This window comes from Lonchura striata, chromosome 1, assembly GCF_046129695.1.
Source record: "Lonchura striata isolate bLonStr1 chromosome 1, bLonStr1.mat, whole genome shotgun sequence".
Lineage (NCBI taxonomy): Eukaryota > Metazoa > Chordata > Aves > Passeriformes > Estrildidae > Lonchura > Lonchura striata.
In genome coordinates, this window is record NC_134603.1 from 67,990,474 (window position 1) to 68,011,581 (window position 21,108).

Below are 21,108 nucleotides of genomic sequence, written 5' to 3' on the forward strand. Positions count from 1 at the left end.
AGTACAGCAGGATGAATTATTCTCAGTCATGCAACGACACAAGCCCTTTATAAAACTCTTCTACTAGATCTGTAGGTTTTATTATTATCTTAAGTGTTCAGTTTCACTTAGAATTTTACTATTTGTCTTTAGTACTCATGTAGTTAGTTCTTGGGATACAGTTATTTCAGCCATCACAACTTCATTTTGAGTAAGCTCTTTATCTCACTGCCACATTCTGGTATCAGTGTTGTCAGGAATAATGAGCTTAAACCTGCAGGTAGTTTTCTTCAGCAGCATACAACACAAACATATGCCATGTCATTTTATTACTTTGAGAATTTATTACATAGCTTGTTTCATATATGTCATAATATATTTTCTGCTTGTTTGCCCATTAACCACTACAATGGTATTTTCATTGATTCTGACACATTGAGCACATTCATCTTTCTCTGGAAGATCTACAGTTAGTACAGAAACAAATTATTCCAATGTTAACATTTGTCAGCATTTGTTTGCTGATTCATTAGCAGATCTTGTGTCACCTTCCTGAATGATGTTCTTTTGAAATCCCCCCCTGACAGCTATGATTGTTTTATGACATTTCTGCCCCTCCACTTGCTTGTTACCATTTTATAGCTGGGCAGTCAGAGCCTTCAAAGATGACCTGGTGGAACAGATTGTACAAATGTTTCTCATCCACTTCAGCAAGGTCATACAACTTATTATCCTAAATTGTTGAAACATAATGCGGACTACAATAGAGCTAGCAACAAGAAAATAGAATATTTTAGAATTTTGCAACAGGTATTTTGCAAGTAGAGCCTCCTTTTTTTGACATATGTAAGGCCAAATCTTTCTGAACAGTGTCTCAAATATTAATTTTATATAGAAATTCATCTTACAGTATGTAAAATGGCTTACATCTTACAGTATGCATTATGTCTTTCTCTTCCTAAGGAAAATCTGATTGCATTTGTCTGGTGAATATACTTGAAGGCCCACATACTTCTATACAACTGCCCCATTTTTTTTTTTTTTCCATGTTACATATTTCCCAAACCTACCAAAAGCCTAGTCTGATGAAAAAAAATGAGGCTAATATGAAAAAAAAATCACTGCATACATATTTTCAGAACAGAATTGACATTATTGCTGACAACTACTGATCAGTAGGAAAAGTGTGAAGAAAACACAGGTCTTCCATCTGCTTCATCCATCTGCTGAGAAAAGGAACTGTGTTACCATTAGCAGGTCTGTCTCTACAATTCTGTGTGTTACATGTACATTGCCATGACAAATGCTTTAAACATCTATAGTGTTTACCTCTATAGATAACTGTACTAAGCATTTAATTTTGCCAACAGCTCTGTTTGCTATTTTTTGAAATAAAATGCATAATAAAGCATAATTCCCAGATTTGTCCTTAAATTTCCTGACCAAAAATCAGCTATTCTTGAAAGTGTCTAATAAAAGAGTTTAGTTTACTATTAGATATACTTGAGAAATCACATTTAATATTTTTTGACTGAGAATTTTGGCACAATGTATCATTTGGCTACTTTCTATTTGCCTATATTCTATTTCAATATTGACATATTTCTCAAAATTGAAAGAAATAAAGTTGGGATGTAAACTTCACATAAAATAGTATTCTCCAAGTCCATCTATGGAGGTTATTGTTGAGGAGATCAGTTTTGTTGGAATTCTACATTACAAGTGTCAATCACAAACAGAGAATAAGGGAGACTCCTGAGGAATTCTGTTCAATATTCATTATTTTTCAATATTCTATACTTTATTTGTCCTATGGGTTGGGAACTTTAAAAAGAAAACCGAATTTTTAGTTACACAAATCCTGCCCAAAGGTGGGAGTAGCCTGTATCTAGCAGCTCCAGGCATTAAGATTTCTAGAATCCACACAAGGCCAGGTATTTTGCCCTTCTGCCCAGTGCTCATGTGTAAACTCAGTAGGTCCTGTGGTTTACACAAGAATGACAGCAGCATTGCACTCATTATTTCTGCTGCTGCATGGGCATCTTAAGTTCTTTCAAAATTTACTCCCTTGCTAAGTCTAGGAATTACACTGGAAAGGTTAAAGGTAAATTTCAGGTCACTATCACCTGAATCACTTCAAGAGTTTTCTTCTCGTCATCTCCTTTCCTCAGCATCTCTATTCCTGATTAGAAAGAACTCCAGATGAGAAGGGGTTTTGTTTGTGATTTTGGTGGGTTTTTCTTTGTTTGTTTTTGTTGTTGTTGTGTTGTTTCCATTAATGCAAGTAGTTCTGACACATAAACAGCTTTAGAAAATGACGGGGAGACTTTTAAATTCTGTTCTGTTATCTTGAATGCTGGTAACTATTTAGAAATAAAACTCCAACAAATTATGTACAATGACAATTAATTATACAAACATTGCCTTACTTTTTAAAATAAAGTTAACTAAATTACACAAAAAGATGCTTACGTTAAAAATTGCAAAAAAAAAAAGGTGTAAGTATATAAAATTATTATTCTGTAACATACATTCATCTTCTGAGTGCCCTCATAATTAATAGTCATACATAGGACAGAGATGGTGAAAGGGAGACAGCTGAGTCTCTTTGGGATTGTCATTGTGCAGTTGAAAGAGGTCAACAAATACTTTCCTGTTCAAAGACCTAATTGCAAGACCTTCTTTCATATTTGTGGGGAGAGTAATAATTTTGGAAGAAAAAAACTTTGCATTTTGCTAAAGAAATTGCATTCAATTTCATTGTTTTTCACCTTGTTTCAAAGTTGAACTACCACTGTTATTTTTTATAGCAGTGATTTGTTTTGTTAAATCTGGTGAAGGTTCTTTGTTGGCTGTTGTAGGTAAACAGAAAGAGTCATACCTCTGCTTTCTCTCTTACACAGCATTTCAATTAGAAGATGGAACAACTAGGAACTACTTTCCTCTGTCTTTTTCAGTGCTTAGCCCCATTGAGCAGATTAAATATATGGACAAAGCATATCTTGTGCCTGAATCACCAAATAAAAAGACATTAAGGTGGTTTTGTAAACATGCTGACATTTATTTTTAATAAAGTATGGATTACTTATTTTCTATTATGATGAAAAAACATTTTTAAAACCCAAACCAGTGTGGGTTAATATGCAGAAACTAAAGTGCATTATAAATTATCAGAAAAATTGGATTTTTTTTTTCAAAGTATGGTTGCCAGTAATTTAAAAGGTCTTTTAAATCATTTTGCATTTAAGACAATCAGCAGCAAGGAACATAATCTTCTATCAGAAGTAGCAAAAGAAATTATTATCTCCTTTCTTCCCAATTTTATGTACAAGGATATATATAATATATATATTTTCTTAAAAATCTAAACCCTATATAGTTTAAAAGGTTATAGTTATACAAGTCATTTTAATAAGGAATTTGTTTCTTCAAAGATTTGAACGAAATGGTTTATTTTAAGCAGCTAGTTGTCAAATGCAATCTTGTCTCTTGTTTTTCAAGCTCATGGAATATAAAAACAAGAAAGGAATTAATAGTCTATTATGTATGTTTTGGCTTCCTTATGAGCTGTCACTCAATAAATAGTTTCATACACATATAAGAACTCTTTCTGTGCTGTAATATCAATGTAGAAGAGCATTTCAATAACTGAAAAATTAATTTGCTCCCATCTGAAGGTCATCTCCATTATCAGCATGATAGAGTTGGAAATTATATATATTTATATCTATATCTATCTTTCTTTCTTTCTCTCTATATATGTATTAATATATGTCAAGGTATTTTGAGATAAACAGTGAGAGCTTAAAATGCTGTTAAATGAATAAAACTTCTGCCCCCTAGATTTCTCATAACAAAGACATCATTATTTTGTCCTGTCATCTTGTAATGAGTAATAAGATATATAGCATTGTTTTAGAAGTTGATTGAAATGTTGGAAAAAAAAGAGTAACACAAAAAGGAGAATTTAAATAATGAATTGCAATTAAACTTGACTCTCAAAAAAGCACACATTTGTTTCTTTGCAAGTATCTTCACCAATTCATTTTAATTCATTGTTACAGACAAAATTAACTTTCTTCTTACATTTCTTTGGATGAATAACAGTAGAAAAACTATGTAAAATCTTTCAGCTATGTCAATGTATGTGCAAACTTTATGACTGTGAAATGAAATAAATCAGGACTTAGGAAGCTCAGAACAAAATACTGAAAGCATTTATAGTGAGTTGCATTAATCAATTTACTGTGTGCTAAGCATTGTTTAGCTGAACTAATCATGGAAGATTAACCTTTAAAAATTTATATTACAAAATATGATCCCAATCTTGGTTCCTAAGGCTTTTAGCTCTAAAAGCCACATTTGACATTTACCAATAGTAATGTCATAGAAAAATGTTCCCATACTCTGCAAATGACAAAGGTTTGAAATTTTTTTTAATTTAATTTTTTTTAAGGAAGGAATTTAAGATTGTCATCAGTGCCAGTTTTGGTTTTTTGGGGGGCAGGGTAATTTTGTTGTTTTCTTTAATAATTACTTAAATGATGACTTAAATTAGGATATCGCTTAAAATCTTTAGAAGTTAAGATAATTAGAAATTAAAGATAATTAGAAATTAAGTGTTTAACTCTGAAAAATATCAGGCAAGCATTCAGATTTTTTGCACTGGTCACAGTTTCCTCACTTTACTTGAATGAAGCAAAAGTACTTTAAAGAATGAATGTGAAAAAACCCCCTGGTTTTAGGTTATAATCTGGTTTTGAATCACAGTAGCACTGAATTAGATGAAAAAGTATGAACTTCCAAAGAGTCCTGTAATTTTTGCTGTGGTGTCTCATGTTTATACCTACTTCTGACCTTTGCCTTCAGGTAGTATTCAATATTGAGACTGAAAAATAAGTAAAAAGTAAACAACCATTTCTGATACATTCAGTGCTTACCATTCAAATTTTATAGTATTTTTCTTAATAGACTTGTAAAGTCTACCAAATACAATTAAGAAAGAGACGTTCAAGCATGTTATGCAGCAACTTCTATGAATGAAGTTCCAGAGCGTAAAGGAATATTCAATAAACATTGAAAAGGAGAATTTTTGAGACAGGCTCTGTTGCAGTACTAATCCCTGGTAGCAGTACCAAAATGCCATGGATCTTTTTTCCATGTAATAAAAAGGCTGTCATTGACACCTTATGGAGTTGGAACACATATCTTTTAGACTGATGATACATAAGATCTCAAAGAGTGGGAGTGTAGATAGCATATATCTTGAAATACAAAAGTGTTTAATACTTACCCAAATCTATTCTTCTATGAAAAACAAAACCTGTTGGAAAGACCTGAAGAAAGTGACCATATAGGCTCTGGGGACACAAATTGAGAAGCAGAAGTCATGTAAAAGACCACCTCAAAAATGGACTAATTTTATAAAGGAATAAGGATATTGAGTTGAGAGATGTTACAATGCTAGATGCAAATTACCCTTCTAGATACCCTACTGAACAGGGAGCTTTTCAAGATTTAATTAAGCCACTTTTAAAAAATGTATTTGTGTTAAATACAAACTAGAATTGCACATGGCAGAAAATAGTAGTATTTTAATTCCTATGCCAATTATTATTCATAACAAAAATCTTAGAAACAAGGGTGTCTACTGCACCTTAACTTCCATTTTGAGAAATTCTACGAGCTCCAGGCATGTTCTCAATTTGAAGAATAGCTGTTAAGACACAGTTTAAAAATTAGAAATGTAATACCTGCTCCTGTTGCTGCTGCATCCACATAGATTGGCAGAAACTAAAGCTGTGCTCTAGATCTGCAACCAGCTGGATCAGACTCATCTGAAGTATTTGGATGTGTTGTTTTGAGAGGGGAAGGAGGAAAATTTCTGTGTCCTCTTAGTATCTCATGGGAAATTTAAAGGCTTTTCAAAAGTTCTACAAATTTCTTTTGTCCTTTTTTTTTTTTTTGGGTTTTTTTTTGGTTTTTTGGTTTTTTTTTGTTTTTGCTGACACAGTTGTACAGTAGCAGATCACAACATGGGAATGTCTTCTGGCTTGCATCACACTAACCAAGGGGTCTAGAATTCTGCTTTTAATTTCAGCTCATTCTTTAATCTGAACTCCTAGTACATGGTGATTTATATCCAAGCAACTAAAAGCAAAACACAGCATCAGTTTAACATAGTAACAACTTAAGCAATGTGAGGCTAGACTGCACTGTCAAATGCCCTATATCACGATGGGCAGTCTGTATGTGCGTACATGGAATATTCATACAAGATATATGGATACAGTAAACAAATGAAGCACACGTGACATTAAGCATTTGGTTCCAGTTAAGACCAAGGGAAACTGAAGTTTCCAGGCTCCAAGCAGGATATTCTCACATTGTCCAGTCATAGATATCTGTTTCAGAAAGAAAATGGAGATTTTTCTCCAGAACTCTCAAAGTTTGGTTCCACAGGTGTGTTCAGAAAGCAAGACCTCAAAAAAGTTCTCACCCTTGATTTTTTCTTTCCTCTTTCTGTCCTTTTAATGGGAACAGTTTTTAATTTCTTTGTCAGTAGCCTGATAAACTGTTATAACTATGGAGAAAAACTTTCTCCATAGACAACATTCTAAGTGGGTCATAAATTTTATGTTGAAATAAAAGAAATTTTATTTCTCCTGATGGTTACACCTGATTTGCTTGCATTGTGCTAAACTTCTGCTCTCTTTATTACTGCTAAGACTAGTTTAAAACTGAAGAAAGATTGACTAGTCCCAGTCAAGCTTATACAACAGAATTAATAGGAAATTAAATCTGCACAAAGATATATTAGCCTTTTTCAAAGCATTAGGTTAATGAAATGTTGATTCCATGCTTTTATTTGTTCTTTATCCTTTGAAAGTAATGGGGGAAGACATCAGACATATGCACATTTTCAAATAAAATGTTAGGCCTGTAAGCCACAGACTGGTAAAATAATAAGAATACTTTTAGAATTTCTTCTGCAGTACTTACAAAGTGAGGAGAAATCACACAGCTGACCACATTGCAGCTACTTAATGCTGCTATAAATAGATCATAATAAGCATGTGGTGTATGTGATTGTCTGTGCTGATAAATGAAAGGGTGTGAAATTTTCAGCATCAGTGGAAAGACGGGAAAAAGAAAAAAACCTTCCTGATTGCAGCTGCAAATGGTAGCAATTTTTGCTTCCTGCATTAATGAATGTAATTCATGTAACACATATTACATCATTCAACAGCCAAATTCTCACATTCAGTTCACAGACAAAAAGTATTTTAATTAAGAATATCAATGAGTAATGACAATCCACTTTCAGAAAAAGCAAAGAAAGACACTTCTTTGGCCATGTAGGAGGAGCTGTGATGCAAATATATTTTATCAGTGTAATAAATTCACTTTCCTAAAATTCTTTACCAAAAGAACATCCTTAAAGACACATTCTGATTTATTTGTCTATTTTCTGTGTCTAACCTTCCTTTATGTGCAGTATTTGACTGCAAACCTGCATTTTCATTTTACAGTCTTTAGTGATTAAATCACTTCATCTTCTATAAACGTCACAAGTTCAAAGAGCTTTCAGCATCTGAACTCCAACACAACATACAAACTAAAATAATTCATTTTCTAGAGACCATAACAAATTTTAATGCGCATTTACAGAGTAAACAGAGGGCTGAAGGGGGCCAAACCAGACAAAGTGAAGATATGCATTACAAAATCCACACATTACTGAATTAAAAACTAAAAAGTGGAGTTTTGTCCAAAAAGGAAATAAAGATGTTTCTTGGTGGCACGACATACAGATAATATTAAAAACTGGCTTGCATGAGGACCAAAGTATGTCTACTCTGAAGTTATATCACACAGACTGTAAGCAATTTACAGAATTTAAGTTAGTTTTGCATATACAGGAGTTGCAAAATTAGAGAAAACACATTGAAATATAGAATGCACACACACAAAAAAAAGGATGTATATATATATAAACCTCCACATAGTCATCAGGGGCTGGCCTAAGTTGGTACTTGCCATCATTGAACAAGAAACAAACAGAAAGACAGGAAAAAAAAACCTCAAAGGGGGAAAATAATAGTATATTGGAAAGCAAAAAGAAAAAATCTCAAAAGAAAAATATCCTCATATGTTTTTCAGAAACAACATCCCATAGTCTGCTGAGCTGCTTAGTAGAATATTCCTATTCCTCATGCAAAAAAAAAAAAAAAAAAAAAAAGAAAATAAGAAAAAGACTTTTTGATAAAGCTTGTATGTATTCTATTTATATTAAATCACTATAGTTTGTTCCATTATTTGGCCTCTTTTTGCTTCCAGGCCGGAACGGTTCTTTCAGCGTAGGAAACCAAATGTCATCCATGGTTAATTCTGTAATACTGAGGACTCGCAGGCCAACCCTTGAGAAGTCAAGGATGAGGCTTCTCCTTGCCGAAAGAAAAGGAAACTAGGTCTTGCTGTTACAAAACATTTGATTACATCACACCAGTTCTCTTCAAATAAAATATCAGTGATACGCCGAAGAAAATAAGATATATCAAGAAAACATGTGGTATCCTCTTCTTTTTTTATAATATTTTATTTTATTTTATTTATTTAGTAATTTTGTTTGTACTTCCTGAAGAAGGTGCTCCTTGTGTAGAGATTTAGAGTACATTGGGTGCAGAGTGATGGTTGGAGGTTAGGGTCAACTTTGCTGTCCGCTCCGTGGATTTTACAGGCGATTTGCTCTTTGCTTTAAGAAGAGAAAGTGATATTGGAAAAAGTCAGCACTTTTAGATTAAAGCAAAGCACCCTTCACAAAGCCACAAACAAGAAGCAGGACAGAAAGTCCATGGCTTGTAGCTATCCTCGCACCTGCGGAAGAAGTTATAAGATATTCGCTCATCTTGCAGATTTCCAATGCTCCTTATAAGGCTGTTTTAAACATATACATTTATTTATTTAATTAGCTCGCCAGGTTGGCTCTGGTGCCCATGAATGTCTTGGCATGCACTGCAAACAACAACACATACAAAGTATTTCAGTCCCAGGGAGGTTTGTTTGTTTGTTTTGATTTGCTTTTTTTTTTCTTGTCTGTCTTTTTAAACAATATTACCCAATGAAACCATAAACCAAGAGGAACAAAACCAAACACCTTCCACCTCAGAGTGTTCTTTACAAAATCATTTCCAGCATCACATCATTGACTGCTAACAAAAAAGTCATCTAGTGGCTAAAGAGTGTTTCCTTGTAGACCGGAGGAGATGCAGGCAAATGATTGTGCTATTTACAAGGGGGAAACAGACTGCCAAAAGGTTTGGGTTATTTATTTGTGAGAAATTATATTATCCCAGACTTAGTTTTCTTTTAAAAACTTATGAAAACAATGGCAATATAATTATTTCTAAACCCACTATGTTATATTTAGTATGCTAGCAGAATAAAAACATTTGTAGCTAGACTGATATAGACTGAAGTGTTCACACACCAAGGGCACGAGTATTTAGTTGTCTTACATGCCAAGTCTCAGTGCTTGAAAACTTCCCATATCATCTGGAATTACATTCATATTTTGAAAATAATTACTTGAGGTTAAAACTGTAAATCTAATTTTGTAGTACTGTAAGTAGAGGTCCAGATTAGAACAGGCTGATGCATGATTAATAGATTTTATATCTGTGTTGTATATTTGAAAAGGATAAATATTATTGATGGTTAGAGGCATCAGTCCTATAACAGGGTAACAATGTTGTTATAAGTAATCCATGAGAATCATGGACTTGTAATAAATTGTTGTTTTGGTTTTTTTCAATCTATTAATCATGTATAAGGTATTTTTGTAAAGTACTTAATATTAAAATAAATTATGGATTTCATTGAAACCCCCAAAAGCACATTTATCTTATCATAAGGAATATACACAATGAAAGCAAAAAGAAATCCAGGCAAGCACTTGTTTTTTTAAAGTTTTCAGATGTATCACTGTTCTATGTGTCTGCTAACTATAAGTGAATCAAGAAGCATTTTTGTTCCTGTCTTTAGTAATTTTTTCATTCTTGAAATGGGGATGAAACTAAATCACATATTTTAGATAAACACTGCTTGCTTGGGTAAATATATGTGTAAGATGTTACATATATAGCAGTTTCCATAAAAGATCCCTACTCCTCTGTCACATACAGAAAAACTTCTAAGCAACAGTAGTATTTCAATTATACATATGTGAACTGAATTGTTAAATAAATATTAACATTTAAATGAAAACTTGTCTCAAAGACATTAATAACATTTTCCCAAGATAAGTCCAAAGGAACTTTGAGCTTAGTTTGTACTGAAAGAAGACGTGAATGGGAAGCCCTACCATTCTCTTGCCTGTCTGATGTTACTTGCAGTACTCTGCTGTGGTTTGGTGTGTCTCTCAGGACACTTGTTCTGTATTACAAACAAGCAAATGCATAAGCAAATTTGCTGCAACTTTTTCCTGTGTGTTTTTCTACACAGATAGTTTTTATGATCATGAATCCAAGAGTTTGATTTATGGTGTTGGTTTTACTGCAGCATGTCCTTGTTCTCTCTCTCTGCAAAAACTGTAAGTTGACAGATTTTTACATGAAGGCTTTTCTTTCCCTAACAAGGTTAGCAAAACTGAGTTAGAATCTTTATGAGTTAGATAATTTTCTGATGTATTGAATTATTTGTACTTGTTTTATTGCATTTCATATTGTTTCTTTTTGATTGAACTAAGGAAATATATCTCAATACAACTCTAAAGAGGTCCTTAGAGATACATTTTGCCTGCAAAATACATATAATGGAACTTTGAAGAATTTCATGAATGTATTTTAAGAGTTTTTATAACAATTAATTATGTTACAATTTGAGAATTTTAAAGCTGTGCAGAAGAGAAAAAGTATGATATGTAAGTTTAACATAAGATATGTGACAGTGGGAAAAACAACACCATATTTGCAGACAAAATATTCTCTGTTTTTTTTATCATTTTGCTTTTTTCAATAAGACAATGTGTAGATCCCCAAATTAGAGGGTAATTTATAATGCATGCACATAAACTTTCTATTTATAATGTTCAGTTTCTGCATAGATCATTTCACATGTTCTACATCCATGTTCTTCTTTAAACAGCAAGTTTATTTTGCAGGGGATTTAGGCTAGAGTGTATGCACTAAGTGCAAGCTAAAACAATTTTAAGCATATTGGAAAAAATTAAGGCAATTAACAATGAAAAAAAAATTTCAGTTTATATGTGGAAAAAGGGGCTGTTAGGATTACTGGGAAAAAACTGTAATAGACACCATCCTTTGCAAGGTTTTGGGAACTGATTATTAAATCTTAACCTGATTTGTTTCCAAACTACTGTTTAATCCAAACAGAGAAATTTTCCGTCCTATATCAGCCCACACAACTTGACTTGAAATATACAGTGACATATATGGCTATTAGGTGTGCTCTCACATTTCCAGTGATGTTTTATGAAATAAAATTGAAGTATAAGTACACTCAGATTTTTTTTTTCCAGAGAAGAATTGTATTTTTTCCTTCATGAACCTAAGTATTTGTTTCAATTTTGCAAGAATCAAAGCTGCAAAAGTAGAAAAAGAACATAGCAAAACTGAAAGCAGCTTTTTCATATTTTTTTCTTTCTTTTGCTCTGTCATTTTTGATCATATTTTATTATTTTGTTTTTAATCTTAAAGAAAAAAAGTGACAAAAAGTATTCACAAATTTTCATTTTGTCTTGGAATCTGGAAGTCATAGGGTGCTTAAATCAGAGGCTTAATTCCACTGTATCCAAATTCAGACTTCTATGCAAGTGTGTTTTCAGTCCACCATTCTGATTAGGACTTGAATAGTATCACCTGAACAGGCAGTAAAAAGCTGTCTATCTGGCTGTGGATTTGATAAACTGATTATTCATTATCCCACCATTTCAAACATTATTTTATAATTAACATAATAAGAGCTGAATGAAATTTTATTGGAGGTCAACAGCACTGGGTAAAGCTGGACTGCAATTATATAATTGTCAAAGACAGTCACTCAGAAGAAGAACTGTCATGTAATGTATGTGTGTATTATTTCTACATTATTAGTTAAACTCCACTTGATGTGTGGGTCAGACATTCTCACCACTCTCACAATTTCACCTGTCAGCCATGGGGCTCCAGTTAAATTCCTCTTGTGATATGTAAATTCCCATAACTTGTCTTTTATTTCCTGCTCCTAACAGATATCCAAAAGGGCAAATGTCCCTGAAATACTTAGCTTTCTCCTGTAAACAAATGCTATATTGCCAAAGGCATGTGATGATGCGTTTTTGTGCAACAGCATGAAAGATTAGTTCATGACATTAAAGTGTTTGAAACCATGACTTATTTGAATTTATGATTTGCTTAAATGTTAGGAACATAAATAAAAAAAATAGTGAAAAATAATTGTGACCTTAGTCTTTAAAATTAAAAAAAAGTCTCTGTCACAAATGCTTGTATTTTATAGCTCATGGTGTATGAACCCCACTAAACACCAACACAGCTTAACATCAGTTTTGCTGTGTTAATAAAATTAATTTTGGAGCATATAATTATAAAATAAAGCCACTAGAAGATATAAATTCTTGGTAAAATGCAACTGATAAAAAAGGTAGTTACTCATCCCATGCCTGAATGCAAAGAGGCATGATGCCTTGCCTTCACTAAGATATTGGTCAGTCAAAATTTGTGTATGATACATCAGATTTGCAAGCAGGGGTGGTTGAATAATTTTGCCCATTTATTTACACAACTGGATGAGACACTGAATTGTGAACAAAGCAGCTGCCTCAGGAACTAAAATTTTAGCATCTTCTGTTTGTAAAAGTACCCTACATGGTAAACCACCCTGGGTCAAAAACAGTTTGCATTTGCCAGAATTTAATTTTAGCAAGTTTGGCATTCCTTGTGCTTTCTAAGGTTTAAGATTTCTCTGGTATATAATAGCATCCAGCATTCTGAGCCTCAATAACTGTCAGAGCCTCTTAAAATTGTATCCTTACATTTGTGCGTACGATGCACAGAGTATTCTCACACAAATAACAGAAGGAATCAGAAAATTCAAAAGCATTTCTTTAGTACTTTACTAAACATATACATTTAGTTAAGGTATCTTTGAGTTTCCTTTAAGTAGTAACCCACTGGTCACAGGAAAGAGTAATGCCTTAGTAGAGACCTTGCTCTGTGCTGACCACTACAGGAGAAATACAACCAGTCACACAAAAATTCATCCCAGATTCTCTGTACAGATTATATTAGGCCAAAATATTAACACATGCATTTCAGAGACATATATTTGGGCTGTGCTGGGTATGAGATAATTTTGTTGTTCTACTGATTTCTGAAATGACAGAGCTCTTGAAACCTTGGAAGTTTCATTTTTAAGGAATTTGTGCTGAGGTTTTCCATCTTTAAATGCCTGGTTTTGCAACATTTAGTTTTGCTTTATACTGCTAGATTTGAAATACTCTTCTTGTCAGCCCCAGCTGAACCCAGACAAAGTCATAATTTTGCATTATTTCCAGGAAAAGTAAGTAAAAGTTCATGTGATATCTGTCTTAATTTTACTGGGGACATTAATGAACCATAAGATTACTTGGAGGATATTTGCAGTTTTATTTCCATAAAGACAGGTAAAACCAAGTATGACTGATTTTCTTTGAAGCTTTATTTGAATATGTCTCACACAGGTTTTCAATAAATAGATTCTTTCCCTCTGGCCTGCCAATTTCTATCATTCTTATTCCTCTGAATTGCAGAAATGCCTATTGTGTATATCTGTTCCATAGTGATGGGATAAATATACCCACACTAAGGAAGAATTTTTCTTATCCACAAATGTAAAATCCCCCTTTCTCTCTTTGGGGGAATGACTTCTCCACTGTGGTTTAGGGCTCAGTTGTCTGTGTTTAATTTTGGGGAACTGAATGACTGAATGAAGTTGAGCAGCAAGTATTCATATTCAATGGAGGGCCCTTTTTTTAGGCTTTTACTCCTTTTTTCTCAATTGGCTGTACAGTAATCAGCTTAAAATAATGTGATTTGTTCATCACATACTGCAGAGGGCAAATGAATTTGTCTCACACACCAGAAATTTAGAACAGGTTATGTATTGAATTTCCCTGAAGTCTACTTAGGTGCTGCATTCAGCATGAAGCTCTGTTTATCTGATGCCTATTCCTTTTCTGTTAATGATGCCCAGAAGAGAAAATGAGAAAGAGAAGTGGGATTTTAGATGTATGATTAATCCTTAGCTTTTACTAGATAAGGCACTCTGAGGTGTTCAGTCTTGTAATGGGGAAAAAAACCCAAAACTTTCCAACCCTAAACAGAGGAGAGAATTCTCCCAGAAATCTGAGCCATAATTTCTGGAGCCCTTTGTGGGCTAAGGCAGGTCACAGGCTTTACCTTGCTGCCAGCTACACCTCAGGTCATGTTCTAATGCAAACTTGAAATGGAAACACTTGGAAAAGAAAAAACTAGAGGAGACTTCAAATATTGGTAGCATGTAGGGAAAATTATACTTGGTTTCAGGCAGTGGTCCAGAACAAGACATAACAAAACTATAAAAGGACAACAGATAGCAGTATGAAAGGAGAAGCAAAGAGGAGTGGGACTTTGAATAACTTCTTCATTTTCACAATTCCTAGATGGACAGAAGTAGAATTAAGGGTATACTGGTGTGAAATAAACTTGAATTTTCCATGCTACATCACTTCTACACATCACTATATTCATTTTACACCACTTTCTACATTATTCCTGGCATTAACTCCTACCTAGAGAAATATTTAATTCTTGTTATTTTTGTATTTCTACTAGAACATATCTGAGAGTCGTCATTCCCTGTTTAATTCTTTAAAAAGTGCTCTTGTTCATATCTCATTTTTAAGCCTCATGAGTAGACCCAGGCTTCCTAATTGGGCCATCATGAACTATGAAGAAGCTAAGAGAATATCTAATGTCTTTCTCAAAGATGAAAATGAGATCACCAAAATGATTCAACCCTGTCATCCTTTTGCCTTGAACAGACAGGAGGGAGGTGTAAGATCATTAAACATATAATTAAAATGGGCAGTTCATCAGCATTTATAGATGTTTGTACTCTTCTGATGAAAATAGTCAAAAGTGATTGCTGAGTTTGAACACAGCTTTTCAGAAAGATTAAATGGATAGTGTACTTGATATAGCCAATTTCGCCACCTTCCCTGACTTTCTCAGGAGAATCACATTCTGCCTACAGTCACAAATGTCCAAACATCAGCTATTTGTAACAGACATACTATTTCTCTTCCTTCCCTTAGCAGGTGCAACTTTGGACTTCCAAAGTTTTAAAATCTTTTCGCATGTGTAAGTAAAGCATTGACTTCAGCTGTTTCTATTTCAGTGAGAGAATACTTTTTGGGAAAATGGCTGCTGAAAGAGGTGTTTGCATATAGTCTATGAAATATCAGTGTTAGCTATTTAAATAAAACTTGTGTGAGAAGCAGTCCAGGAAACAATGCCTATTGCACTAGTTCAAAGATGAGGGGGGAGGGTTGAAAGCTTATCCAAATGCAATTGATAATTGTTATTGCTTCAGAACAACTGGTAGTAGGTTTTTTGACTGCTCTTATCAGCACTGGGTACTTCTCCCTCTCACTCTTCTCTTTCATCCTATCTCTTAAAACCACAGATAAAAAATATCTTAGACCTTTTTTTAAGTGTGACAGAAAAAACATAAATTGTGTCATTTGTATTTATCTGTATGAAATGGCTGATTCTAAAGCAAATGCAGTTTTATTTGACTGTTCTGTGGTAACTCATCCTCATAGTTTATATCGTCATTCTACTTTCATATCATTATGCCCTCTACTGAATGAAGGTGGAATTTAGGCTGTTAACAAAAATGCTTGAACTGACTTTCTTTTAGTAGCCAGCTTGTGCTGCTGTAACTAAACATGCCTCCAACACAAACTGCTCAGTATTTTTGTAATGTGCATATAAATTTGTATGTATATTTGATATACACCACATTTAATTAAACAGTAAATAGAGCCATTCTTGAAAGATACCATAAAGTTACAACAGGACTTTTATTTGAAGGAAAAGAGAATTGCACTCGTCCTTTTACCCTTTCGCTTTTTGTATCTCATTAATTTATTCATCTCTTGGAAAGAAAATTTAAGTGGGTGATACTTAATATTACACTATTATCTTCAACAGCACTGTCATGAAAAACATATGCAAAGAAGGTATTATAACACAGACAGAGTTAAAAATCTGATTTTTTGATAATATTTCAATATATGATGTGCCGTTCCCCTTTTCTCATTTTTTACACCTGAACTCAGGCTTATGTTTGACATACAGTCAACACGGTCCCCTGTTTATGTCATTTATATAAGAACTATTTTCATGAAATTAATCTACATTTCCACTGCATGAGTGTGTTTTCTTCTGACTGATTCCTAGATAGCAAGTGTTTTGAGACAGAGACCATTCCTCTGATCCTTTGTTTGCCTGGTGAATAATGCAGCTGTTACAGAGATTAGAACAATGTCTCTGACTAACAGAAGGTGCCTCTGTCTAAGAGCTATGACTCACAAATTTTTAATGGGTTTAGCTGGAGCAGTTTAAGATGATAGTGCCTCCATCTCTCTGCCTCCCCCTCTTATGGAAATCAAATCCCCAATAGTAAAAGTGATACAAGCAAACCTCATGCCATCTCTTCACCTATCTCAATTTAAGAGCCGTCTTTTAGTTTAACATCTATCATTGATGCCTTTATGGCAATATAGAGGCTTGACACTGTGAACTAGGAAAGCTGAGCATGGGCACGTACTTCCTCCTGCCATCTAGATTTGGGACAATAACTTCTGATTGGAGAAAGACAAATACTTTCTCTGGCAATGTTTTAAACTGCTAGAGCTAAACCAGTGTTCACAATCCAAAGCCTTCACCCTTGGTATTTTTGTTTTGCAAATTTAAAAAAAAAAAAAAAAAAAGATGCAAATAAAAATAATTTTAAAAATCACTCCTACAACCACAGTACATTAGTTTGAAAATGGTGGACTGTAAGAATGAGGCTCCAAAATATTTGGCCAAATACATCTGAGATGTAGGATCAGTCATAACCATTAAATATCATTAATCAATATTCAAAGACTCTTCAGGTAAAAGATGGTCACTAAATGGTAAATATTAAAAGTATGGTAATAATTCACAAAAGTACAAAATAGGTAATTGACGTGTTATCTTGTCAGCATTTCAGACAGGCACTAACCTATGTAGTCATATTAATTATAATTCTACAAAAGGGCCTTGCACCCTTTGAATGTATGGCTCCCTGTGAGACCTACTGCTAGTTCTTGGTTTCATGATTGATTTATTGTTGCTCCTTGACAAAATATCTTGTCTTTTCAAATTTTTCTTTCAGTGGCACAGAATGGAGATGGATGCACTGTCTTCTGTAGCCTTGTTGAAGTAATTTTTATAATCCTTATAGTTCCGTGGCTGTGATTTGGTGGCCAAAATCCTCAGTCACTGTCACAGGAAAAACAGCAGCTAAGGTAATAACAGCAGTAAAAGCAGGCAGAATAAGTAGCATCCAGATTTTTTCTTTGCATTTTTGTTGGTTGATGAACACATAGATTGAATGTTTGAAGCTCTGTAAATGGGGCTGTGCAACTAGCTTTCACAATTTTATTCACAGAAAATTAGGCAGGTTTTTTCAAGATAGTAGCATTCGTGAGTAGGTGGGGGATCAAACTTCAGTGAGATGGATCTGATTAGAACACCCACACACAGACAGGCTAACAATTTGCACTGCCAAAAAGTACAGTGGCAACTTCCTCATGATAGGGTAAAATGGAGTTTGGAGCACTCTTCTCAAGGAATGCAGCAAGATCATTAGATTCTCTTCAAGTACCATCCAGCTTTATCATCAACAAAGAATTTATTATTACTCTAGCATAAATACAGTAACAGTCTTGGAATATCTTTAAAGTTTTAAATTATTTAATAAAATATAAAATCCTTCTCTATGGAATAAGAATATACTGATATTGTTGAGCTTTCTAGCTAGTCTAGACTAAGATTTCAAAGAGAAATACTAGAAAAAAGTTGATCAAAGGTGAAGAAAAAGCACACAGAAAAGAACTGAAGCAACAAAACCCACCATCAAGAATGCCCTCTCCCTCTGAATCTGTGAGCTGAAAAGAGCAGTTTTCAGATGTTTTCCTTCCCTTCATTCAGTTCCCAGAAACCTTCACTGTCCTAAACTTTATCAGCTGGTACAAGCAGAGCAAAGCTTCAATTCTTCCTGTAATTAACTCTCACATAATGAGTAGAGGAGAATTCATCTTCATCCTCATCCTTTAGCCAAATTTATTTGCTATTTTAGATGAATGGCATCCTTTAGACTTCAGCAGAGTTGTATCCATTCCAGCCAGCAGATAATTGCACCCATTCTTTTCCATTTTATGTGATGCAAAGGTTTTTCATAATGAAGTAGGACACCATAGAAGGTAAATTTCCTGCTTGTCATCTGAAAAAAGTTAAAATATCCTCTGCTTTGCTGTATATCTGTCATGTAACAAATGGGTTGTGTTCTGAAGCAAGGAAATCCCATCAGTTACTTCAAGAGCAGGCCCTGTCACATATGCTGTAATCTCTGGTGACCCAGTGCAATCTGTCTGATTGTGAAGCAATGAAAAGCAATTTGAGTGAGCTGACAAACAAATCATACACAACTTCACCCCCACCCTTTCTTTTTCTCTCTTCTTCCTTTATTTTCTTCTCTTTGTTTACTGAATGTGTGCCCACCTGCAATCATTCCAGTAGTATCTACTAAAGAAAGTTGTATCAGGCATGTAGAAGAGAACTAAAATTCTGCTACTCTGAGAGCTCTTGAGTGGTCTCTTAACAGAGCTTTGTATATGAATTTTGTTCTAAACATGAGGTTAGTCTGAAAAGTTTATTTTTAAGCAGCTAAATGAAAGGAAGATATATGATTATGTGCATATATAGCAATGACAGACAGTGAAACACACTGCTAATGTTACTAAAATAATAGGAAAGATCTCAGTATATGTGTGTTATATAAACTACAATGTAGATGGGTAAAGGGTAACATTATCTTCTTAGATTTTGTACATTTAGTTACAATTGTGTCTCTTCTCCCTGTTTCATGAAAAGCTTCATGAGAAAAAATAACAAATGCAGCATCCAAATACCATCATTTTTACAGATATATGAGTTCCAGTGATGCTGTAATATATTTAACAACAAATCCCAAATATTGTCTCAAGAAATTTCAAAAACCATTATTTTCTCTTGTGATTCATTATCAGTGTTTAAGCATGGGCATAACTAAGGCTGAAAATAGTATCTCTGATTTTAGAAAGAATGAAGTATTCAGTCTGGTTATGGGAATGTGGGATTGCACAACTGCTCAAACTTGTAGAACAAAAAAAAGGAAGAAGCAGTGGCTGGTGATTGCTTTCTCTTCTTAATTCCCAAACCTGTGTTTTTATAAGAGGAAAATGAATAGAAATTGCCAGTGGTATAGTATCAGTGACTGGCAAAGGCAATGAAGGATGGCTACAAAAAACAAGTAACATGCTTGTGACAGGAGCTAGAACTGCAGATACACCAGGAAGTTTGTTTCTGGGTCTAGGTGAACTAAGCACTAGGAACAGGATTTTAAGTACTTGTATGCATTTTGTTCTATCACTAAGTACACATATAAGAAATTAAGACGTGTTTTTTTTTAAAAGAAACATAAGGCATTATTGAGTGGATTTTACATATTTTACATTGGAAATCCTTGCCTAAAAAAAATAATGGGTGGAGGGTGGAGGGTTAGCTGCTGTAAAGGTGTTGCTTTTTCAATTACGTTACTCAGAGCACATTAGCACCTCTCAAAAGATGTTTACAGTTTCAAGGTCAAGAGCTAACTAGCTATTAGGGCTACATCAAATAACAAGGTTTGAATTGATTCCATTATTTTGAGAAGCTAAAAGAAGTAGAGCAGCATCTTTTCATGAAGAGGGAATTAAAGTGTATATTTCAAGTAAAAACAGAGGTTGCAGCATATAGGGGTGTAAATTGGAATAATGTTTTTGCAAGCATTTCTGAGAACAGTTGGATAAGGTCCAGAACAAGAAGAACAAAAATGTAATTGGGCTTTTGCTTTCATGAAGTCCAAAGGAAACAGAGACATGACTTTTTACTAAGCCACAATTACAGTAATTGTTGGTGTGTCCCAGATTTATGGGTACTCAGTTTCCAAAACAGTAACTATGAAAGCCAAAGATTCTTTTAGGGAAGAAAGCAGTAATGGTGGCTGTCACCTTGGTGCAGGGTAGAGCAGACATTTTGTTCCTTTGCTTTGAGAGGAGATGGAACATAAATTAAAAAGAATAAAAACACCCCAACATGGAAACTGGTTTATATTCTAAAAGATTCCAAACTGGACATAAAATTAGTGCTTAAAATAGGTTGATGACAAAAGTTTCCTAGATTCCCTAGATAAAAATGGAGACAGGAAGTAATGTCCTCAGATTATCAGCATTAATAGATTGAAGAAAAATATTTTATCCTCTTTTTTTTGCATTCATGCCTGATGATAAGCTTCTCATTGTGATTTATGATGCCAAGAATCCAGGTCATTCTGCCTAGGTAAGTATCACCTTCTCCTTTGAGTTACTTTTCAAGTCATTCGTTGGAACTCTGCCATCATCACAGGAAGTTTTGGCATGTAGATAGCTTGATAGATGAATTTGTAACTTCATGAAAGAACAAAAAGTTGCTAGAAATGTGCAGAGTCTGTATATAAGCAGGCAGAAAATTGACCTAATTGTCACTTCTTCATTTGTAATTCTCTGAGACTGATCATCTTGAGTCTGAAAAGCAACTAATGGCTTTGAGTGTTTTAACAGAGCATTGGCAGAACAGGAAGAGCTTGGGGGAATATACTCATTCTCTGCACAACAAATTCTTCAGCTGGTTTTGTTGCTATAAATGTTGAGTGATTTGAATGCAGACAGCAGAGTTAGTTTAGATTTGTATCCATGAAACAATGACATTTTCTGCAGCT

General features: G+C 33.9%; 1 protein-coding gene across 4 annotated transcripts in view; it reads right to left on the reverse strand.

Moving 5' to 3' along the window:
- Positions 1-300: 300 nt before the first annotated feature.
- VSTM2A (V-set and transmembrane domain containing 2A) overlaps positions 301-21,108 on the reverse strand; it is a 32,391-nt gene continuing 11,583 nt past the window's right edge. For 2 of the 4 annotated variants that reach the window (XM_031503983.2, XM_021546884.3), the window contains one exon: positions 301-8,734. In XM_031503983.2, coding sequence (XP_031359843.1) covers positions 8,646-8,734 — 89 coding nt within the window. In that variant the 3' untranslated portion in view covers positions 301-8,645. Of the gene's footprint in view, positions 8,857-8,892; positions 8,995-21,108 lie in introns of those variants that run through there. The other 2 variants (XM_021546886.3, XM_021546887.3) reach the window with 2 other exon arrangements.